At 41.0% G+C, this 25726-nt stretch overlaps 1 protein-coding gene across 3 annotated transcripts in view; it reads right to left on the bottom strand.

The window, feature by feature from the left end:
- slco5a1 (solute carrier organic anion transporter family member 5A1) overlaps positions 1–15749 on the bottom strand; it is an 82220-nt gene extending 66471 nt beyond the window's left edge. The window contains exons 1-3 of one of the 3 annotated variants that reach the window (XM_042510900.2): positions 15731–15749; positions 13724–13832; positions 11798–13216 (exon numbers count right to left, since the gene is read on the bottom strand). In XM_042510900.2, coding sequence (XP_042366834.1) covers positions 11798–12755 — 958 coding nt within the window. In that variant the 5' untranslated portion in view covers positions 12756–13216; positions 13724–13832; positions 15731–15749. Of the gene's footprint in view, positions 1–11797; positions 13217–13310; positions 13656–13723; positions 13833–15730 lie in introns of those variants that run through there. The other 2 variants (XM_088071719.1, XM_042510901.2) reach the window with 2 other exon arrangements.
- Between the last annotated feature and the right edge of the window lie 9977 nt (positions 15750–25726).

Here is a 25726-nt window from a genome sequence, read left to right as displayed (position 1 = left end):
ACTTAATTGTCTAATCCACCATCCTTTGTGGATTGTCCTCCAAATCCATCTCTCTTTGTAACATTTACCCCCATTCCTTTGACATAATTTGAGCAAATACACAATATTTAGTTCATCCTCTACTAATTGCTTCTAATGGAGGACTGAAAAAAGGGCCATTTTCAAGCATTTTCTTGCAATGAAGGCTCCTCTGTAGAAAGGTATAGGTCAGTGTGTACCCTGCAAATGTACAGAACATGATGCACAGGCAGGGCAACAGGCAGGTACAGAGAGTCGGCTGTCGAGTTTGCTATTTTTTCCCCCACTTTCTGGTCGAGCTGTTAAGTCAACAAATTGGAAATCCAGGTTTGGATTAGTCATCAGATATTTTAGATTAAGGTACAAACAAGGTTTATAAATACATTTTTAGGTAAAAATTGACCACGCTGTAGCTTTACAGCATTTTTGATCAGCGTGAGTCATAGTGGGGAGGAACACTATAACATATGCAGTTATTATACCTATCCTAGCTTTATTACCAATATCTGATTAAAGCTGTAAGCAGTCCAGCCAACCTGAGGGGATCCTTTTGGACGACTGGACAAATATATCTGTGATTGGTCGATTAAACCGCCAGTTGTTCTTTTGGGTGATTTTTGTCATTTTATTTTGCTAATTTAATGGTCTTCTTCTTAAGAACAAGTGAGAACCACTACTCAGTGAGCAGCTGGCACAGCGGTATAGCAAAGTGTGGAGATCAGCGACCTTCAGCGACAGACTCTCGTTAACCCAGCAGCACCAAACTACCAGCAACAGCAGAGGCAGTGGAGAAAACAGCATGTAGATCCAGCATATTTTCACAGTTAAATAAGTAATTTAAGGGTTTATTCCAAAGAAACCAGAGTTAATGACTGTTGGAAAGACTCAGACGGTTTTGTTGATTTTGTCTTTGTAAGGCTTGAAGAAAGTGTGCTTCACAATGTGTTAACCTTGTCTATATTCGGTTAATAGAAAAAAAACATGACTTCAGAATGTCTAAGGTTGCATGTTTTGTAAATAGGTGAAGTCTTACGAGTATCTAATGACCAGTCTTATGCCCCCAAACCCTAATTCTTTAATGTCACCTCTTTGCAAAAACACACGCTGCTGGAGTGCCTCCAAATGAAGTGTCAAACACACCAAGTCTGTTACCACTCTGTGTGTTTGTCCATGCATACATAATGTTCCAGCATTTGAGAGGGTGGCAGATAATCTTTCAGCTGATGAGGAGCCATGAATGGGGCATCTGGGCTGGGGGTATAACCACATTCTACTTAGGGACTGAGTGTGCGTGAATCCATTAGAGAACTGAATACTGGGCTGAGGTGTTAGTGTGCCACAAGCTTGCACCTGCAGCTTTTCAGCCTCTCTCATTGACAGACATGGCACAGCAATCTGGTCCATGGCGCTAAAGTGGGGCCCCTCCTCATCTTCAGTCAGCGCCAAGAATTTGGCCAATTCATCAGTGCACCCTCCCCTGTCCAATTCCTGCACCAGCTACTCCTCAAGAGGGAAATAAACGGGAAGGAATGCTGAACTCAACTCCAGAGTCTTCATCAGCTTATGCCCTGCTGTCAAGAAACCATAACGACATATCTGAGATATGAAGGCACATTCTTAATCATAAATACTACTCTTTATGCCTGCACGTGTGTTTTGCAAATCTGTGTGCTATGTGAGCTCCATTCCCTTGGCAACAGTGAGAAAATGATATTTATTGGTATCTTGAAGGATAACAGGCAAAAAGAATATATTAATAACTGAGCTTATGTGATCTTAACCATGAATCTAGAATACTTTGATTACCATTTGCATGAATGTATTTACTGTGGCAAAACAAACAGCAGATGGAGTGATGACACAGCTCAGCACTGCTTTCATTAACTCATTTTGGTGTTAATAAAAAAAAAAACTCAGTACACTTTTCTGCAGCAGAGGTGCCACCCCCACACTGTGACAAAGGTGTATGAAGCCAGTTTTGATGGGTTGGACTTCTCCGCAGTCTTGCACAGACACAGATGTTCAAATGCCACTGCATGCTTGCAGGAAAACCAATGCATCACAAAACCCTGCCTCCTGCAAACACTTGTGCTCACTCCCAACAACCCCTAGAGCCAAACCTCACCAACCCCCAACTGCAGGTGCGCACACACACACACACACACACACACACACACACACACACACACACACACACACACACACACACACACACACACACACACACACACACACACACACACCCTGCCAGCTCTAAACAGCTGCTTTCTCACCATTCACATCCCACTACTGACAACTAGGCCCCCCAAAATGTAAAACACACAGCCACAGCAACAAAGCCTAACAAAAATTAGCATTAAAGCAGCAGGCTTTGAGAAGTTATTATAAAGTACCTGTTTCTGACTATTAAAAGCCCACTGTGCACTTCAAATAAACTTTTCTCCCAAACATCCCACAACAATGAGCCAACTCAGTCAGCCAAAATCAGTGGACGGCTCTTGTCAAAACACTGTGTCTCCGATGAGCTGTATCGCAGTAACATGTTAGCCTATTTGCCTGAGTTACATAATGCGCAACCAGCTTAACGCTACATTTAGTGGCATAACAGAGCTTGGCAGAGCTGCTACGACAGACAGAAGAATGTGCACAGCGAATTCGCCGCGGTCTGTACGCCTGTCAGGCTACATTTTTTGGTCTTACTGCATAATTTTTGAGCTGTCTGTACACGTCTGAGTGTGCACGTGTGTGCAGCAGCGATCCCACAGGAGTGAGGTCAGAAAACGTTTAGTGCCATGCCATCCATGGCTCCTGTCCCTCCAGGACGCTCATCTCAGATGGGTCTGCTGTGTGCAGCCAGCACAGTAGCATCGCAGCTGAAGGTCAGAACTTCAGTTTCAGAAAGAAAAAACATCCAATATATAAAAATGTCAATAAACCATTTAGTTAAGAAAATGGGGACCTATTTAGATATTTTAAGCTTAGACACTTTTATAACAGAGAAATTTAAAAAGGAATTTCAGAGGAAAGTAATTATATGACTGATAGGTGCGTATAATCGTGTATCTGGGACTGAAACCTGAGGACATTATTCTTAAGAAGGACATTTACCTGTTCTAAATCCATCTTTCTACTTTCATGTAAAAAGGCCATTACTGGCTGAAACATGACCCTCCAAGTCCAGGACAGTGAATGGACATTGTAGAGGAACTATGGAGAAACTGACCTTTCACCTAAGGACTAAAGCAGAGACACACGCTGGGATAAATGGATGGATTATAAAGCCTCATTCCCACTACACAAAAAACCTGCTAACACCTGGCTTTTTAGTGCATGAAAACATAGCGTATGATTGGCATTCACATCAGCATTAACAGCAATACAACACCCAAGTGAACGTGGTAATTTCAGCTCCTTAACCAGCAATGATGTGCCGTCACTAATTACCGTCCATCTTCTCCTAAGCAGCACTAAAACACAGATCCAAATACATCTGCAGAGTTCAAAAGAGAGACTGAATAAGTAAGAGGTATATAAAGAGAGGAAACCACTGAAAAGTTTTAAAATACCTCTATAAGTTGGTCTGGAGATAATATACCAAAAGTTGTAAACTGAAAGCAGCGGTGCTCTCAACCCTTCTGTCTTTTTGTGTATGTTTTTTTAACTGAAAAACTAATAAATATACATATAAAAGATATACTACAGCACTGTTGTGCTCAACATGTTCTTACACTTATGTAAATGCCATTAACACTTCTCCCTCCAGCAGCCCCTCCTCCCTTTTTCTCCATTTTTGCAGCACAGAGGTCAAAGAGAACAATAGCCAGTCCAAATGCTCTGAGGGCATAGCACAGACATGGAGGAAGATTTTTTTCATCTCTGTAGCAAAACAACACGCTAAAGGCTGAATCAACTTGGAGGGCGGACTGAGCTGAGCAGATAAGATGCACAAGAGACAGAGAAGGGAATGTAATTCAGCTTGACGTGCACGTACAGGCAATCTCTGTTCAGTAAATGCAACTATTTGATCCAGAGAGGGTTGACGCAGCTCAGATATGTTGACTCCCACAGTAGCTCACTCAGAGTTTTGGGGAGTCCAGTGCTTGATAGCGACAGTACCCTCTGTGCTGATAGCCATCACAGGACATACTGTACCCCTGGCAACAGATAAACATCTGGTTATTATTGACAACAACTCATTTCCTGACTGGACACAACAGGCAGAGGAAGGGCATGTTTCTCTTCACAATGCTGATTAGCTTAATCAGAGAAAATACAGAGAGGCTGCGGGTTTTTGAGTGCTTTCAGTCAGCAGAGATGAAACAGCAAAGGACATCTGAAGTGAAGAGGCCTCTTGTTTTTTTGTTATAGGCCATAAAACACATAGAAAGGGATGTGACAGCTCAGGGGGAGATAAAGCAGTATTAAAGCAGTATTAAAGCTATCCATCAAGAGAGGAAATATCAAGTGAGAAAAAAATATGCTATGTGCAGGTACAGATGTCACATTAGATATGTTATAAGTTAGACGTTTCATTTGTGAATGATGCACTGTAATTTGTTTAAATTGACGGACGCTGTTCAGGTAATCACGTAATCCCCAAGACACTTAATTATGAGTCATGGCTTTGTGGGTTGGAGAGGAAGAGTCTACAGTTAAATCGGTGTTTTAAGTGTCTAACGTGTGAGAAGTAACAATCCCCTGCTGTGTTTCTCTGCAGTGACAATTAAACCACTTCAAAAGCTATTTCGGGGCATTATTTCATTTCAACCCGAGCCAACAAGAGCCAGGGATCAAGGAGGATTTGGGGGAACAACATGGACCAAAGAGTCAGTGAGAACAAAGAAAAAATGTCAATTTTTTTCCCCGCATAGCTGAAAACAAAAGGTTTCTCACTGCGATCGCAAAGAACTCTTGTGGCATTTCCCCAGGAACCTTCCCACACTGTCAAAACAACCCGGCCACAATACTGAAAAACGGCCAGAAGTCAGTGGCCAATGAGGCTGAGCAATGACTGCACTACAGTTGTTGCGGTTAAGACCCCTGCCTCTGGAAACAAACGGACTCCCACACTCGCCTGAACCTTCTCTGCTTTTTTCATCACTCCTACTCTTCAAGCGGACTGATTAAAAGACAAAATTGTCTGTAAGGAGTGCAGGTCGATGGAGAGATAAACAACAAAGATTTTGAGGCACAGACAGAGTTATCAGTGGTGCGCGATGAGCCTTGTAGGGGTCAGTGGTTCACATGGCAGTCATAGTAGTAGTAGTAGTAGTAGTGGTGGTCAGAGCTGGCAGCCCCAGAGTGTGCAGCTAAAAAGGTCGCCTGCTGCTGAGTAACCTGAGGGCCTGTGTGAAGGGAACAGGGCTAGAGATATTTAAAACCTCCTTGAGGATAAGCCAAGGGGACAGTGATGAAACAAGACCAGCCTTCTTTCTGTGCCAGCCACTGACGGGGCCCAAACGTGTACCCTAACCGATCCTGAAATATGATCTGTCAGCCTGGAGGGGCAAAGAGAGAGAGAGAGAGAGCAGGCAGAGTCTCTGGGGACGTGTGTGTTTGTTTCTGTCAATGCACAACCTGCATTTGCTTTGGCTGCTAAGCAGAACAGGACACACAGTTTAATGAAATTGACTTGGGTGAGCACAGAAAGGGACGCGCCAGGGCCACGACTGATAATCCTCAGAAAAAATAAAACCACGGAGGTAAAATGGAACTGTTCATTCCTGTTTTTTCTCTCTAATCTGGTGGACACACACACACACACACACACACACACACACAACACACTTCAGGAGAGAGACTGAGAGCAACTGTTCTTTCTAAATTTGTCAGAAGGAGAGAGCAGAGAACACACCCCTTGTGCTTATGTGAGCATGTGTGTGTATCAGACAGCGCAGACAAGGCCAGTGTTCAGGCCGTCCCGCCGGGTGTTAAAGCTCCTCTCTTCCCAAACTGGGCACCACCTCTTTTCCTCCTCTTTAGTAAATAAACAACCCTCTACAGTCCCACTAGCCCCTTTTACACTGCCTGTTCAAGGTGGGAATATTGTGCTGTAATGCTGCCTCATCATTCTGTATACGACCGCAGAATGGGGGGATAGAGTTGTCTCGCCTTAAAGTCACCACGAGAGGGAGCAACAGAGCTGAAACTGTGTCATAATGGGACCATGGGCGGGACAGGCGCGACGTTTGATAACATGTTATGTGTGCGACCCATCATGGGAGATTAGAAAAGCAGTGGGTAGCAGTTAGCGGCTAACTCAAAGAAAAACAGAAACCGCAAATTGGGAAACAAATGAGATTCGGGAGCTCTTTACAGATCAGCCGCCATATAACAGAGAAGATAAATAATTGTAATTGACACGTTAATGACATTGCTGTTGTTTATAAAGCTCTGCAGAAGCACGTTTTATGTCAAATGAGAGGCCAACGCCCATCATGCCTCTTTTAGTACAGTGATACTGGAACCAATTGAAAATCACACACTGGATTGGAATGGTGCCAGCGTCATTTCGTTCTGTGTTAAAAAGCAAAGAATGCATAAAGAAGGGACATAGTAGTGGCCCTATAGCACAATTTCTGTGTAAAAAGGGCTTCTATGTCAAACTAGGGCTATGTCAGATGCCCTTGGTTTTTCATGAGTATCTAATAGAGCATTAATAATGCACAAGCACCAATAATACACACAACAGTATGTTATTTTCAGAGTCATCTGCGCTGCAAACTAGTTAATGCAGAAGCAGCGGGGCTTTGTTGGAATCAATTAACCTTCTCCTGCATGTAGAGCGGGTGGCTGCGTGTACAGTGTATTTGTATGCAAAGAGGCTGCAAAGTCTAGACAATAAAAAGAGAAACAGTGCATAAACAAACGGGTTACAATAACAGTGGATATTTCAGGTATATTTTTTGGGAGCTGAGTTTGTCCACCTCCTCTGTTTGGTAATGTCGACATGCAGACAGCAGTCTAATCAGAGATGACCTCTCCACTCACCCAACATCAATAACCGCTTCTCAGCATCATTAGCCTGTAAATCACTGAGGTCGTCAGTGGGGGAAGGAGAGACGCCCACTCTCATAGCTGGAGGTCACAGTCACTGTCCATAGCTTGTAAGGGATCAACAACTCAATAAGAATAATCTAGACTACATTGATCATTTAGATCTGTGGGTCACTATGTTGCCAAATCAGATGGTGATGATGACAGAAACCGGCGTCATCCATCAGCAGCAGAGACAACACGATGAGAACAAAAGCTGGCTGCGTCTCAAATAAGTTTCCAGTTTACTACAAATTGTTACTGCGGAAAAGAAACCTCATCTAATGCAACGAGGGAGCCACCTTCATACAAGATCGAGTGGCTCAGAGAAGGACAAAGACGAACGTTCACCATAGTAACGCCAAGAATGGTATGTTATAAATCCGTCAGAGCAGAAAGAGAGAACAGACTGAGGAAAGAGGCAGAAATGTCCAAACATTGGTCACTTCCACACTCGAGCTGCCAGTTCTTGTCTTTATATTCTGTAGGACTACTATAAATCTACAAAATCCTAAAACGAGATCTGCAAAGCCAGATGCACCCCAATTCACCACTTGCTCCCAAAGTAGAGTAAAAGAGGTAAAGTTCAGATGCCGTGCCCGTGATATTACCATAGTGATGTGGGGCACAAGCTGGGAAATGAGGCGACAGGTCAGAGGGAATGCCCTTCTGTGTACGCATGCATACACAAAGATAACATCCTGACAGAAAACCCACACACTCTCTTTCTGTTCCTCCAAGGGCACCAGAAGTACCTCTGAGTGTAAACCACAATGTCCTACAAAAGCCAGCAGCTCCTCCCCTCTGAGCCAGTGTAAATTGAGATGGGGTTTACATTCACGATAGTGGGGGAAAAACAATCTCGAGATAATTTCAGGGGAAGCCTCCTCGAGATATGGGTAGCCTATATCTCCACAAAATTAAGATAGGAAAATATGAAAATGGCTTGGAGGATGTCTGGGTGAACGGGTTTAGAAGTGCTCCATTTTTCCCCTCTTGCAGGGGGAAAAAGGGGGGAAGGGTAGAGGTTAAAAAGCTACATTTGAATGTTAATTCTTATACATGATCAACATTTTTTTAAGTGAAATAAAGAATTTTGATGCCTGAAAGAGGATTTATTCAAACTAATAGGTTATGTAATCTGGTGAACTGTTAGTTTTTGCAAGACAGTGGTTACGATTCAATGTATTGCAATTCTGTAAGCAAGGCAATATGTTTCAATTTTTTCAAATCTAACTTTAGAAAAACTGTTAATGCTAAAACATGCATACATTTCGGTTATGGATTGCACCACACTGTGTGCAGAGAGTATTCTGGGCACAGGTGGAGTAGCAGAATGATAGGGGGAAGTAGAACTTAACCATTCATTGTGCTGGGTCTAAAAGTTTGCTTTCACTTGCTTCTGCAGCAGCTGCACCTCTCATCTATTGCCCTTCGCAGCTCTGATTGGATCAACTAATCAATTATTTACCCCGAGACTGACACGACTCAAACTGCTGCAGTGGGAAAACAGAACTCACCAAGAGCTTTGGCTGCGCTGCATTTACAGACCCACAAAAACATTAATTTAGAGAGGGGACACAGAATGATAAACTACCGTTGTCAGCTACTGCCACACAGATTCTATGTCTGTGGAAAACACCAGCTCCTGTTATAGCTCTATGGTACACTAGCAATATGCTGTGACTTTGGAGCAGAAGACTCAGGTGGCTGGAGATAGATTACAACGCTGGAGGATTTACCGGTTGGTGATTTAAAAACAACAGAAAGAACCTCTGCCATGAATATTTGCATATATTGCACTATTTATTGACAATCAACAGTGTTTTTGAAAATCGACACAGTATCACAAAATATGAAGTCTTTCTTTTTTTTAAATATCCCTACAAACTAACATGACAAGCCAGCACCACCTGGACTTCTTCATCTGTAGCTGATTCATGCACCAAATACCAGAACATGCCTCGGAGAATGTCAAAGATAAAACTGTACTCAAAACACCTGAATCTGAAGCCCAGTTACCATGGTTATTCTGAGCATCTGATATACAAATAAAGGACATTTTTCCCCAGTTATCAACTCCCTCTGACATGTCAGAACATGCTGCTGTTTTCCCAAACAGTCCTGGAAAAAACAGATTATCCCTCAGGGAGTCCTCTGAGAATAGCCATCAAGGTCACCGCAGCTGCCTTTGATGGATATCTGAACATGGGGATGTCTTCACTGGGATGACTCAATAAGCCTTATGAGCCCTGATGCATTTGTTCAGGAGTACCTTGCTGAGGTGAGGGCACAGCAAGTCTGTGTTTCGGGGTTGTTTTCTCCTTGTTTTTCTGCCTGGTTCAATAGCTATGCTGCATTGGCTCCCTGTGACGCAGGAATCTGATCAATACTGGGTCTCAGGGGCAGCGGAGCAGGCAGCCGGAGGACTCGACACAGAGTATGCTCCTTAGGCTGCGTAATGTTGTGATCAGGGGATAATGTCAGCACTGTGGATAACGCTGTGCAACTACCTTATAGTTGTTTTTCATCTCAAAAGGTGCAAGCATTGCTCCTCACATGACTACACACAGACGAAAACAATACACCCGCACACGGCTCGTATACTGAAACAATGAAGTCAAAGTTAACCCTTTGAAACCTGGATCGACATCAGTTTTCTTATGCTGCATTCAGATGAGTTTCACAAGCTATTTAACCCTTTAAAATCTAAGCAAATTAGTTTGATTTCTTTCAGAAACATGGGGTAAAAGGTAATAAGCAAAACTGCAACAAAAAAAAAATTCAAAGGTTGCAAGAAATTAGTAAAAGTTGACAATAAAATGCCATTAAAAGCTTGGGTGTTCTTTTTTTAAAAATGGAGAGATTAAAAAGAAGGAACTTCGAAGAAAAAAACTCTATTTATAATTACTATAATTTTATTGTTCAATTTTGTCTCATAAAAAATGTATACATTAATATTTTGTTTTTAATTTCAGCACTTTTTTGTTTATTTTTTGTTTTTACTTTACTTTTTTGGTGACTTATTTTCAGGTTATTTTCCCGTAACTACTCACTAATTTCTTGCTCATTTTTGGCCCCGTTTTCTTAATTTGCTCATTGCCTTCTTTCTGTTTGGTTTTTTTTAATCAATGTGCTCAGGTTTTAAAGGGTTAAATCAACAATACAAGTTTGAGCCATTTATCAAGCAAACATGCAAACGTTCAGAGGCTATTTTTGCAGATAAACATCAAATATAAATCAAAAGAATAACTGATGATGACAATAATCATTAGTTGCACTCTTACACACAGGTCAGTAGGACAGTGACCATCTGTGTAACAACACTGCAGCAGACTGAGGGGTGCCCCATGTCCCAATAACCCAACTACAGCGCACAGACAGACAGTAGGATTACTTCTGCAATCATGGACTCCTCTATGAGCTATGTAAAGTATGTGCGGGCGATAACGCTGAGCAAAACCATCAGGGCCATCAAAGCTCCAGCATACCAGTTAAACTACAGGATACCTGTGAAGACACGTGCAGAAGATTTGTGAAGGAATACAATCTGCTAAGACTTAAACACGGCAGCAACTAGTCTTATCTGGCTAAACATGAGAGCATGCTGCTTTACTGCTGCCAGCCTTCTGTGCACACACACAAGCCTGAGGACATAGCAAAATTACCATGCACACGCACACACACACACACACACACACAGAGTTCAAGACCATTAATCATAAGCAACCCAGTTCTGCTTCTTGCCCCACACTCCTCTCTAGCGCTTCTAGTCCAAGGTTGACTTTGCAGTCTCTGTATTTACCTCAGTGTGGTGCAGAGGTTGCATGCCGTGGAGATTAAATCAAAAGGACAGGGGGGGTGCTGAGTGCATTGTTGAACTCTGTGGGTATACATACATGTACATACCCTCGTGGTAAACATCAGCAAGACCACACTGATTAAGCTGTCTTCTAGATCTATCAAAATGCAAACATCTATTGTATTTAAAGTGGGAATAAAGTCAGCTGGGATAAGTGACAATAACTGTTTTTCAGAGGAGTACATGTATAATCTGAGGGCTCTGCGTCCTTCAAGTCACACACAAGAGCAGCATAGTTTGTACTGTGGAGTCTAACACCAGCTTGTCTTCTTTTCACTCAAATAAAAGGCAACATGTCTGGACTGTTTTACACACGCAGTGCTGTGCAAAAGTCTTAGGCCACCATAGATTTGTTGTTTTAGAAAATTTGTAATGGGGAGATATATATACCTATGCATTAAGATATAAAGAACGTTGAGTATATGTACAATGCACTGAAACACCAAAAAAAGTCAGAACAAAATGGTTTCTTCAGATTGAAGTCAATATTTAGTGTGAAACATGGAATCATAGCTCAATGAATACTGAGATTTGGACATGTTGTGGATGCAACCTGGTGTAAATACAGTTTATTATAGTAAATCTCATTTAGTCTGCTCTTGAGAGTTCAAGAAATGCTGAGTTGAAAGGGAGGTCACACCCCCCAGCATATTTGCAACTTCAGCATGTTGAAGTTTTTATTCTGAAATATTTGCATATTTAACTCTGCATACATATTCCCTGTATGCTCAGGTTGTATTTTAGTAAAAATACAACTGAGAAATTAATATTAATTATATCCTTGCTAAGATATCAAAGTTTAAGGTGACCAAAGACTTTTGCACATTGCTGTAAATGCCAGTCATAAACAAGGAAAATTAAATGGATTACAGGATGTCTTACCGAGGTAGAGAGATGCATTTTCTTTCTTCACATTGTCATCCAGGTAGGTGGGCCCCAGGGTGTAGATTGGCGTCGATCCCATGCCCACGAGTATCTGAGCGCAGATGAAAAGAGTCACATACAGGTTGTGCTCATTGCCCTCCTGGTCACGAGGGCACGATGCCACATCGAGCTCGCGCCCGCTGCTGTTGCCGCTCAAACACAGTCCCTCACGGCCTGTTGATGAGTTCATCTCCTGGATCTGGTAGGGTGGTGAGATGAAGTGGGGCAGGGAGAACAATGCCGCCCCTACAGCAATGACCACACCACCCACAGCCAACCAGCGTGGCCTCTGACCTCTGCCCCCGAAGTAGGAGATGAAGACCACCACCAGCAGGCTGCCGATGTCGAAGCAGCTGACCAGCAGGCCGGACTCAGAGCTGCGCAGACTGTAACGCTTCTCAATGGTGGTGATGACGCTGCTCAGGTAGCCTGAAACCATCAGGGACTGAATGAAGGTCAGGTAGCACATGCAGAACAGGAAGCAGCGAGAGTCTCTCAGGATGACCCGCACATACTTCCTGGCTGGGATGCGAATAAGGCGGGTGAGAGAGAAGCCAAGTTTTTTACCCCCAGCGCCAGCGGCCCTGTGGCCCTCCACAGGTAAAGAGCTACTGAGCCCCACCATACTGGAGGCCGAGGGGGAGAAGTCTGTCCTGGAGGAGGGAGTCTCTGCCTGGCTGGAATCTGGGGTTTTTGCCTGGAGCTCGTTTCTCTCCTGCACAGCCACGCACGTGTGCGTAGTGTTGACCAGCAGAGACTCAGCGGCCTTTCGATCCGGCTGACAGGGTCCATTCAGGATGGGTAAGCTTTTGGACTTGAAGCAGGTCTCTGAGTCCATGTACTGGTCCTGGAGCTCACGGATCTCCAGAGACTCAGACAGGTCACTCCCTGTTTCATCGTTGTCTGATGAAGTCATGTCGCAGCTGGAGATGAAGCTCCCGACTCCGCTGAAGACTCAGAAACTAGTGCCACATGAGGGCACAGAGGATCTGGAGAGGACTCTGCCCTGCAAGTGGGACTGGGTCAGAAGTCTAGCTATGTGCATGTTTTATTCCACATGGCTATTAACAGCAGCTCTTCTCTGTCACAACGTTGCTCCAAAATATTCCTACAAGCCACTGGCCAATAGTGATGTCATGACTGAATGCAGACGAACATCACCTCTTTACACTTTATAATATTGTCAGAGTGATACAGAGAGTTTTCAATAAATAGTTTATAAGATTAAAAAAGAAACATACAAATAACAAAAAGGTGTTGTTTTTACAGTGTTCACCTAATTTAGGACCCTATGTTGATGTTGCTTTTATGGCTCTTTGTTAGATAGCTTGATTCATAGGGGGTTTTGTGTCCTTTGTCCCATAGCTGTGCAGCATCCTAAGAAAAAAAACAAAACAAAACATAAAATCAAATTGACGTAAAACATCAAAAATGGTTGCTACTTCCAAATTGAACACATTTATATACATACAAGTTTACAAAATGCAATCCTTTGCACTTCTGGCTTTCTGGCAATGTGTCCACCCCGGATTAAACTGGTCACCTCACATCGCTAAATTGCTAAACCCGAGACAATATCCCACGAAAAAATAAAATAAAATAACCCAAAGGAACAAACAGCTGCGTCGCTGTCAAACTGTCGCAACGGTAAAAGGCGAATTGACACCCAGCTTTGTCAAAACGAGAAATATACCAGGAGAACAAAAGACCACGCTGTCCACAAACGTCTCAGACATGACTTTGGAAAGAAATAAAACCCCGAATCAGCGCGAGACATTTCTGAAATTAGGCGACAATGAGTCTCGGCTTCGACTAACACGCTACATATATTATTTGACGTAACTTCAGTGGACGGATAGAGGTGCAGACGGCTGTGATACTCACACAGGACAGAGGGAGGTAGCCTGTTGTTCTCCACGGAGCGGCCACTCACTGAATGAAAGCTGGTTGATGCGGATGGCTGCTGCTGGTGGGGAAATGATGCCTTCAGGTGCTGTGAGAAATAGCAACATTCAGACTCCACAGCACCCATTAAGAAGAAAACGCTGAATGTGTCTATTTTTTTTTTTTTCTTTATTTGGTTTCAATTACTGGTTACATGGCCTAGTCATCGTTGGTTAGGTACATTTACAGAGTGATCTTTTTTCTATTTTTTTAAAATGTGAAAAACAAACACAACACTGAACATGGGGTGTTTTGCATTTGTGAGGAATAGAAATAAAATTAAAGAATTGAATAGACATATTTAAACAACCTTTTCCAAATTTGAGCAAATTAAAGCCTCATGGAGTCTCATTGAAAATGTCATTCTTTCCATTAGAAAGATTTCAGAAATAATATCACACCAATTCTGGGGCATCAGACTGTACAGATGACCTTGTAATTGCTTTTCTAGCAGCTAAACTCAGTATTTTAAAAAAATTGTTTTGATCATGTCAGCTGCTAAAACTAAAAGTTGGGGGATGCGACTGGAAAAGTGTTAGAAATGGTGATTACATGGTGATTACACAAAATAATTCTGTCGATTAATGTATTAATCACGTATATTAATCATGATAACTTATACAAGCTGATTTTATGTATATTCATCAAAGTAGCGCTGCGTTATTTGAGCTCAAACAAACAAAAAAAAACAATCACAGAACATGTCTAGGTCTTCTTCACTAGTATGTTTTACACAATATAGCCTACAAATACACTCAACTGTCAAACTACAATATAAAACCCACTGACGAGAGTTTATTCCAGTCTTTAGATTATTATTTTTTTTAAATTTCATCATATTTTATTTTATCTATGTTATTTTATTCATTTGATTTCATATTATCTCATTTAATGTGATTAAATTTAATTGATCACGATTTGATATACGTCGCCTTGCTGGTATGTTTTACACAATATAACCTACAAAAACATTCAACTGTCAAGTGACTTTATAAAACCCAACGAGAAGAAGGTAACTTGAACGTAGCAAATGTGGGGGTGAATGTTTTTCACACCGGCCATATTGGGACTTGTAGTTTCTTTCTTGAGTCAAACGTGTCTTCAGCTTACTATCAAACTACATGTGAGACGGAGATACATAACAGCGAGTCTCTGAGAAACGAGCCACACTGAATATTTTTGTAAATGCAGATGCATTTAAATTTTCATTTAGTTATTTCTGATTACACTAAGTGTAGGACTGCATATACCGGCATGCTTGTCGGCCTATATGGGGGCTTGTTCAGTACACGACGTCATCTAGACAGCTGGGACCCTTGCTGACCCAGCAGTGATTGACTGGTCACAGGCTCCTATCGACAACTGTGCAATATGCCTATTTATGGCCCTCTGACGCAATAAATAGTAATAAAATGTCTTAAGAAGTCTCTTTTTTTCAAGGAATACTAAAATTAATTCATTGGTGAAAAATACTTAAATAGGGATATACACATTTTCCTTCCCATTTTCGAACATCTGAGATGTTTTCTGGAATCTGTTCATTGAGTTTTTGTATAGGTTGGCATCCAATATGTTATTAACATTTTTGTTTAGATGAAAATGTTTTTTTTCGTTTTCTTTGTTTTACATGTTCAGAATAAATATCTAACAGATCAAATCAATGCTGACACTATAAGAAATATATTCACATACCATATCAGCAAATTAATAATACATTAATGTAACCAATACTTGGGGAGGGAAAATATAGACTTGGGCTATGGTGGGAATTGTAGTCTTTTTTTCTGATAGCTGCTGTAATTTGACTGCATTTATAAGGTAAAAAGAATAATAAACAAAGGTATTGATTCAGTGTTTGTCTGATTAAAAACAAACATTGACTCTTTTTAAAGATAAAATGTCTCTGAATGGAGATTAAATTGAAAATGTCAGAGAATTAAGATGTACCTTTTTGTCCAAGAGAGAGTTGACTCCCAGTGCCTGTCAAGTGGATGGATGACTTTCCCCAAGGTCATTAATTCATTTCCTGTATAAGGTAGGCTGGGTGATCAATCCCACTCCTCCTCCTCCTCCTCCTCCTCTGCTCCTCATTCTGATGCTCTTTGGTTCCTCTGCAGAGGAATAGCATTTGAATGAAGCTTGAATGTCAGATCTCCACTTCACTGCACTTTACAATTGTCCAGTATATTTGTGATGTCTCCCAACACTTCTTTTTATTCCAAAGTGACAAAACAAGCTTAGCTGTCCCCCCATACTGTGTGCAGGCTTCTGAGGTCCAACATTTCAACTGTGACTGAGAGAGAAAGACTGTCTCTCAACAGTCAATCAGAGGGATCAATGAGAAGCATCATGGTCCATCATAGAGGCCTCTGTGGCCTCTGTTCAGGAGTTTTTAATCTCCTTGTCTGGCTATCGGCATGCAGTAGGCTGATCAATACCTCAAACCACCATGAATACACAACAGCATAAAGGGAAGAATTATTCAGCAGATAGTGGCACTGTATCACTATGATGGAGCTTCCATAGCACCTCTGCAGGAACAGCTACAGCAGGACAGAAAATAGTTAAGTAAAGATTGGTTTTGCGTGACACATACTATATATGTAAAGGCCCCATCTCTTAATATATCTGGCAAAGGAAGAAGACAATAAAGCCTTCATTTTAAGTTTTGGGCGTTTTTTTTCTGGACAGCAGTATATGGTACAGATCATAAATCAAGAAAAACACTTAAATTTCCCTTACTGTACAGATTTTCTTTCTTTGTTCAATGTCGGAGAGCAAAGTGTACAAGTTTTTGGTATTATCTTTTTAAATTAAATTATATTATGATGTGGTTTATATGTTGTTTCCATAACCTGGTTGCTGAATAAAAATCAAAACACAGAAAAAACAAGATAAGGAAGAAAATTAAGAAAATAATGGCCAGTAAACAACATTTTCTTCTCCCACATTCTATCACAAAACTGAATTTCTAACTTTTTGTAATAAAATAGGAGTTAAAGAAGAAAAAAAAGCAACATGTATATTGTCTACAGCAGATTCATTTTGTCAGCCAAATGCCATTGATGTAGAGAAGATATGGACATCACAGGGATATTTAGTTAGCCCATGACCTTTCCTAAAACACAACGTGTGACCAGAGTTTTCACAGATGACAGGAGCTGCCTTTCCCAAAGCTTAATATGGTCATGCCTTCTCAGAAATAGTTGCAATGGAGAACAGCACCAGAACAAAACACAGCAAAACCTGCATGGGAACAAATGAACCAGCAAAAACAGAGACTGAACAAGCACACATTTTTGAGAGGCAGCTCGCTACAAAGCTTTCCTTTATATCTAAATGTTTCCCAAAGTCTTTGCAGTTATTGCTGTATTGCATTTCTCATATACACGGCAATAAAATACACAGTCTTCTATTAGAACAACTATAAAAAACAAAATCTGTAATCGCTCACAGGGGGTCAGAAATCAAACCTATTTAAAATTTAAATATTGATGGGCAATATTTAGACTGGTGTTATGCAGAAATTGATCATTCCCTGTTGAACTGGCTCTGCAGATGGTGATAAATGTTTTATAATGAGAACAATCAATAAAACTGTAAACCCCTGAGACAAATGTCTTGGATGTTACCCTTCAACTTATATATTTATTATGTGATGGAGCAGTTTCAAAACCGTGCACTGCTTTCACAAAAGTACAACACCACCCCCTGGTGCACAATCTAGTCCAATGAGGCCAGCATCTGCAGAGTGTTTGTGATTCTGAACATGACCAGTAGATGGTGCCTAATACTTAAGGTTGTTTGCATCAAGTAGGTGACCGGGCTGCAGGATAGGCAGGTTGGATGGTCAAATAACTGAATAAAAATTTTAAAAAAAATCAAAATTCAAGATCTTACTTGCCATTTTGCCACGCACAAGTGTAAGGGGATGTTGCAATTCTTGTTCAGCTGTTTCAGTCAAAATAAATAAATAAAAATAAATTCAATAAAATTAAAAAAAAAAAATTCTGGTTAAACTATGATTGCATTTGCATCTAAGATTTTGACTGGATTGTTTTTAAGATGCATCCACTGATTTCACCCTTATAGATAAGTTTAATTGTTATGAAAGTCCCTAAAAACTGTTGTATAATGTCTTCTATATTTTTGGAGGGGGCAGGACTTTTTTTTACACTAACTCTAACTAACCAGTGATTACAGCAGATTGACTCAGAATTGATTAAAAAAAATGCATTTCAAACTGGGGTAAAGGTGTTTGTATGAGAAATATTTCAATAAGATGCTGAACAAGGAACCTCTTTTTTTAAATAAAGCAATATTGCCAGAATTCTTTTTTTTAAATCCATAACAATATAAAACCTAATCTGTAAAAGTCTATATACAAAATAATTTAATTTTTACATTAGTGTTACATATTATTAAACAGCCAGAACATTTTGTGTGGCCTTGTAGTTGTTTTGTGTCTTTTTGTAGTTGTTTGGGTCTTTTAGGGGTAATTTTGTTTCTCAGTAAGGCAGTTTTTAATCTACTTGTGGTTGTTTTGTGTCTCTTTGTGGTTGTTTGCTCATGTTGGTAGTTATTTCGTGTCTTGTTGTTATTTTGCATCACTTTAAGGTGTTTTTGTGTCTGTGCAGTCATTTTGAGTCTCTTCCAGTTCTAACCAAAATATTTTTACTTTCACTTTAATGTTATATATTATCAAACAGCCAATGATATTCAGCCTTTCTTTAATTGTGGCATTTCATTACTTATGGCTTCCTTTTAATAGCTATACACATTAGATTCACTCTTTACAATGTCTGGTCAAAGTGCTTGTTATTGTGCCTGTGAGATCTCCACCTGTCAGTTTATGAGTGATGATAACATCATCATCATCATCATCATCATCATCATCATCATCATCTGCAGCCTGCTCCGACACTTCCCATGGCCTTGGGTCGTTCTCCCCCTGCTCCATCCCACACTCTTCCTGTTAACCATCCCAACTTTATTGACATTACAGGAATTGCTAATGAAACACCGTCTGTTTCTCAGCTTGTTGTGTCTGCCCATCGAGCTATTGAAGGGAATCGCACACAAACTTACACAGACATCCATGCTCATAAATATACTGTACATTCCCATCCCCCTACAGCCTTTTCCTGTATGTAGCCTTGGCTATCACATCCACCAAGTAACATACGGGAAAATGCAATAATGACAGACATTTAGGTGTGTGCATCTGTAACTGGAAGTCAGGGGTGCTGTGGGGAGTTCCAGGACTCCAGAAAACTAAGATAGCACAATTAATCCAAAATAATCAACAGGCTCTCCGTCTTATGGCTGTTTTTGCATCCTGAAAATAGTCGAAAAAAACAATCCATTTATCTCTGACTATTGCACGGCTTCATCAGCTAATGGCTTTACAACAGCACTCAAAGATATAAGAGGACTCTATGCTTGAACTATAACCCTCCGCGGTACTGTTTTACCACTTTCTGTCTACCGGAAAGGCATCCTTTTAAATTAGCAGTCCTCTTTTGTTCTGCTTTCTAAGGTATCATTCTTGTGTCATGAACAGGCTCGCTGGTCTGTAGTCCGGACTACTCCCCAAATTAGGTTACCCATTCAGAAAGGTTTGCAACTGGAAACTTTGCAACCCAGAGAGTGCCTGATACATATGAATAAGGCGAGCAGGTCTGGACAGAAGGGTGGTGTAGTAATTGTGTTAAAAAGTGCAAGGGCCCCAAAATAAAGACCCCCAGTATAAGCCTGTGTTGGCCCCCTTACTGTGCTGAGCAATCCTAGCAGATTGGGCCCCATGCTTATGCAAAAGTCCTCACCCCCTCCCCTCAAGACCCTCAAAAACGCTATCATCACCTCCAGAAGCTTGATTGGTCCACCAGGTCACCCAGTGAGCGGACTTATGCAGGTTCCTCCATGACAAAAGCTGGCTGAATGTCCCTTTCCTCATAAATCATGATAACATTAACAAATATGTTCCTTGCTAAGAAGAGCACAGCAGCTCCCTTCCCTGTGGCGATCTTTAACACTGACAGCACACAGCTTTGATTAGCAAAGATGACCCGGGAACTCTCCCCTGCTGAGGGAAGCACTGAAAAACATTTGACTTATTATGGATAACTAAAATGCTAATTCTTTGTATCAGGAAAGCCTAAAACAAACCTGAAATGCAGTGTAACATAATTTTAACTGATATGCTTCTTCTTATGGTGAATTTACTGATTTATTTTAAGTTTCTGGTGTATGCAAAATAGAATAGTCAGTTATGCACATCTAGCATTTCACTTTAATTCAACACATATAATTAAACTAATCAAAATGAATGACTAAAGCACATGTGAATTGAGATGTTAAGTCTCTTTGTTGTCAATGACATTATTAAGATGGTTTACAAATTAATTTTGCACTTAAACAAGCAATAGAACCTCATCTTACAGCAGTCCATAATTAAAGCTACTTTTCATGACTCAAATCATTTTATTTCATGTAACATTTCTTTTTTTCTTGCCAAAAACACATTATTTAAATTATGAGTGCATGAGCAACATACATACAGTAGTAGTAATTTATTTTTATTTTAATTAAAGGAGCAGATTTTAAGCTTTAGGGGGATTTAGTGGCGTCTAGTGGTGAGAATGCAACCAGCAGACATGTCTGCAGAATTATCTGCAGAGTGTCTTCATGTCCATAATACATAGACCTGGTGATTTAAACTGGTAAAAACTAAATAATGCATTTTTCACATCAGATAATGTGTGTGGTTTTTTTAGAACGCTTGTTGAGGGGCTGGTAACTATGGTGGCCGACAAAAAAAAGTGAATTGGCCAATCTAGAACCAGTGTTTGTCTGTTCTGTAGAAATATGGTGGTGCAACATGATAAACTCAACAGACAACCTGCTCTCAGTGTAAGCATAAATGGCTGATTCTAAAGTTATAAAAATACAACCATTTTTATTTTCAGGTGATTATACACTAAAGAAAACATACTTTAAAAAAAAAAATTAAAAAAAACCCATATTCTATGTCTGCCAATGCATCTCCATAAAGCCTACGCACTGGATCTTCAAAATAGGAGCATACGTACAAGTAAATAAGGTTCACAACATGCTGTTAAATAGACAACAACTGATGAGCTGCTGCTGGTATGAGTTGGAAGAAGCAGTTTAGCTGCATACTCAGCGTGTCTGTCCTTCCAGATGAGACCCCAGGTTTACTGTAAACACAGAGGCTCTTTCAAGCCCTCCTCAATTCACCTAACACATATGGAAATGGGCCATACCTTAAGGGCTTTGTCCTCCTCCAAGAGCATCCACACGGCCCTCACAATGTTAAAGGAGGGACTGGCAAACATTTCATATTCATGGGACACAATCACCTCCATATGAATGGAATAATTGCCCTTTAGAGGCTTAAGCTACCAACTGAAGTATGTGTGGGTTTTTTTAAGCCCTTGGGCTATGTGGTGATGATAAGCCACCTAAGCAGAGTGTGTGCTCTATCATCTGTCAGAGGGAAGAAACGTCTGACTGCTGTGTGATGTTAACATGTGTCCTAGAATAATGTACTGTGTGTGCAGCTGTGTGTTAAGGATTGCTGTACTTGTGCATACAGACAGTCAGACCTTTGTGTCCAATTGCTTATCAGCCGAAAAGAAATGCTAAACTGTTGATTGTTTTCGTTTTGAAAAGGAAGCAGATTTGCCAAGATAGAAGGAAAAGAATTTAACTTCCCTACTGATAATCAGCCAGCTACAAAGACTTTTTTGGATAAAGAGCTTTCAGAGGAAAGTGACTGAAAGTAAAAAAAAAAGGCTGTCATTTCATCATTTCAGCATAAAATAAATACAAATGTAGTTTTGGGGTAAGGCTGAAGACTATGTTAGCCAGCTGTGGTGCACCTCTTTCCATCAGAACAGGGTGGGCCCCTCTTGGATGAACCTAAGGGAAATCCCCTTCCTATTGTTGTTATACTACCCTGACACACGCATCAGCTTCTCAGAAGCCAGTGGTACTTGAGCATGTGCCTTCTTAACCCCTGAAGAGGATCCTTCTGCCCAGCTCATCCCACTAATTACCTCCCAGCCATACTGTAAATGGGCCACTCCTGATAATCAGCCTAATCTGGGAGGAAGGCTGGATAGAAGCGCAGACAGAGGGAGACATGGATGGATAGGGGATGAAAGGAATGAGGGTATTTCAATGAATCTGATTAGCTGAGGCCAAAAGCCTCAGTTTGACAACTTGTTTCAGTGACATCATCCCCAATGCATATGGTGGTTTAAGATCAATCTGCAACTGAGCAGCTGATTAATTTCTTTCTCTAAAGTGTGTTTCTGCTTACAAAGTTAGGAAACTCAGTTTGCTGTGACAGCAGTGCAACTAGTGTGTTTCTGTACAATCAGACTTGGTTTAAACCTCAGAGAACTGTTTCCTAATCATGTAAAATAAAAGCAGTTTAGGGAGTGTTAACTGAAGCTGAGTGTGTGACGGTTTCTGAATCATATCATATTTGTGGATTTATGTGTGTGAAACATTAATAGAGACAAAAGGCACACTCCTCATGGTTATTTATGTGTTTTTTAAGGTGGTATGGGGGATTTGTCTTTGGTTTCTTGCTTGGTAAAATGCTAAAATGTAATTGAGTATTTAACTGGATGCAGCAACGCACTGACATGTTTTTGGGATGCCAGTATTGAACATTGCGGTGTGCAATATTGATGCCAAAGGCCCCCTTAAGCATCTTTATGAGATGCACAGGCTTTCACCTAACTCAAATTTAAACCAACCCATGGCAACACTTGACGCTGACAGTAACTGACATACAAAAGCAGACTTTCACCGACTTTTACTCACAAGACTGCAGCTCGTGTCCAATGTGAAACCAAAAGTCACAGTAACGTAACGCTCCATTATTTAGGTATGGTTGTAGCACACTGACATCACTCAGGTAACCTTACATAACCTCAAACATTATATTTTTTTCTAAACATAACCAAGTAGTTTTGCTGCCTAAACCTAAACCTAGCACGTGTTGCAATGTGTTTCAGCTGTGCATCACTTAAATATGTTAAAGGGTGTCCCCATGTGTCGCTATCAGACGCCAAGAGGCAAAGTTTACTAAAAACCACAATGCCCATCTGTTTTAGGGAATTGTATAGCCAATTAAAAATGTGCTTGTAATCTATTTTTTAAAGGTTAACCTTATTAATAGGAGCACATAGGCTTTGGGCTGAAAATAACAGGTTTTAATATAAGAAATTAACTCATTGTTGGTTTGGGTCTTTCTCATGGAGTTGTTTATCTCTAACAAAAGTATAGAATATCATCATATAAATCCTTTACTTTTTCAGATAAAAAAATCAGTGAGAGTAGCCACAAAAGCTGCAGAACTCTCTTTCCTTGTTCTCCATCCGTCTCCTGGATCATCCCAAAGGCCCACACACACAAATCCTCCTCCTCCAGTAGTTCTTGAGGCACAGATGCTAATAGAGCAATGCCTTCTGCCCCCGATCCACACATCAGTACAGACACACGCACGCACGCACGCACGCACGCACGCACGCACGCACGCACGCACGCACGCACGCACGCACGCACGCACGCACGCACGCACGCACGCACGCACACACACACACACACACACACACACACACACACACACACTGCAGCAGTGTTTGCACTGTAATTGCTGCAACACTGTCTTTGTCTGGACCATAATCTGGGGGATCCATTGTTGGTCATACGTGCCTGCTCCTTCATTATTACCAATACTCACCCTCCTTCCTGTCCCTCAAACCACCCCCAAACCAAAGACTGTCTCTCTTTCAGCCCTCACCGCCCCACACACAAGAGAAGTGTGCTGCACCACAAAGGGACTTAAAAGAGGCACAATTAGTCCTGTGACAGTAAGCCCCGGCGTGGGCCAGGAAGCATGCCGCACAAAGGGGACAAACTTTTATACGACACTTTAATGCAAACACTGAAGTGTGCTGCCTCACGCCCCGGTGCTTAGAGGCTGGCCGCTCTCATCACGGGGCATTGTGGCCGAGAAACAAGCAACCATTCACGTCATTTATTAGTTACCCATTAATTGGGGAGGCACAGAGTTGCCATTAGGAAGGAGAAGGTGTTACAGAGGGTGGATGAAAAAAGAAATCATCAGTGGGCTGTGCCTTTAATTGAATCCCATGCTAGTCATTCAGAAATTGCTCTGTCAATGATTATATGGGGATCAATACAGCGAGGGCAATTGCTATTGGAAATAGGGTGTGTTTACACTGTAAACTGCTTTGAGGAAACCCTGTGAGCACATACAGCTCTCCAGTAGATTAAGAAATTTAGTTTGCAACACTAATACCTCTTGCAAAACAAAATATTACAACACAGGATGACACACACACGTGTTCTGCCTGTGTTTGTGCTGCTGAGCTATGTGAAAGCACTTCAACAGGTTTCCACTGCTGCTCCGTATCTGCACTGCAGGACCCACATTAATGATCGGCAGACTTAAATAAACCCTCTGTGGTTGTTCTCTATCGATCAGGTGATCTGACTATCAGATAAGCTAACAGATCTATGAAGGGCCCGTGCTGTAATTGAGTTGCTCTGTGGGAGTGTGTGTGTGTGTGTGTGTGCCAGTTCAAGCATATGTGTTCACAGGCACATTGTATATGCCTACAGTATGCTTCTGGAGAATTATCAGCACACTTTAGGCAAATAGTATTGCTTTGCGTGTGTGTGTGTTTCACACGTCAAGCCAAATGGGAGATGTGCTCCCTGTGCTAATTATGAGTTGTAAAGCGGGTTGTGATTGTGGTTGTTGGTTTGAGTCCCAGAGGGGGATCAGTATTCAGTCTGTCCACTGTGCTGTGTGATTAAAGAGACCGGGGAGGGGAGGTGGGTAAAGTTTGGGATGAGATGTTGGACCAATTAAGATATCCGGAGGAGAATCCTCTTATATTAATCTGTCATTTTGTTGTATTTGACTAAAGCACATATCTTAAAAATCATTAAATGAGATTTGTGTTGCTTAAACATTGAAAACTGGTATAAACAGTCCAACTATTTTCGTCTGCTTTCTGTAATGAATATGAATTAGTTTCACAAAGTGGCACAAAACTGCAACATTTTGGGGACAACACAGTTTTCTAAATGCCTTTTGCTGAGAGCACCAAATAAACTAGAAAAATTACGCAGATACGTGACTCAAACTTTGGGTGTAAGCAAACAAAAAAAAGAAAAACTATTAAAAAAAGAGTGTAAAACTGATCTTATGACAAAAAGGAAATGGTTTGATTTTGTCAAGGAAATGTATTCAGTGTAAAAACTGACCTTTAATTTTGACAGTTTTATATTAAAGGGACAGGTCACCCCAAAATCAAAGACACATATTTTACTTCTTACCTGTTGTGCTGTTAATCAACGTATATTGTTTTGGCGTGAGTTGCCCAGTGTTGGAGACATCAGGCATGGGGATGTCTGCCTTCTCTCCAGTATAATAAAGCTAGATGTCATTTGGCTTGTGGTGCGCAAAGCACCAAAAAAAGACATTTGAAAAGCTCAACAGCAATCTCTCTATTCAGAAATCATGACCTGGTTACTAAAGACAATCCATAGACCCTGTTTTGAGCAACTACGTGCATGAACTTTTTTTTCTCTACCAAATTACACCCACCAATATCACTATGCAGAAGAGAGTGTGCAACAAAGTAGATTTCTAAATAGCACTACAAGTAAGAGGAAAAATATGTATTTCTAATTTGGGGGTGAACTCTCCCTTTAAATAGGATGCTGAACAAGTAAACTGATTGTTTAAGTGTAAATGCAAATGTATATATTATACATACACCCCATGACAACCGTTTGCTCCTTTTTATGTTACGCTTACTGTCAGTTGTATCTTGTAATAAATCTAGAGACTTCAGAGGGGATAATAAC

Source organism: Plectropomus leopardus, chromosome 21, assembly GCF_026936395.1.
Source record: "Plectropomus leopardus strain MGB_pleo_1.0 chromosome 21, ASM2693639v1, whole genome shotgun sequence".
NCBI classification, from domain to species: Eukaryota; Metazoa; Chordata; class Actinopteri; order Perciformes; family Serranidae; genus Plectropomus; species Plectropomus leopardus.
This window is presented reverse-complemented; position numbering and strand designations above follow the sequence as displayed.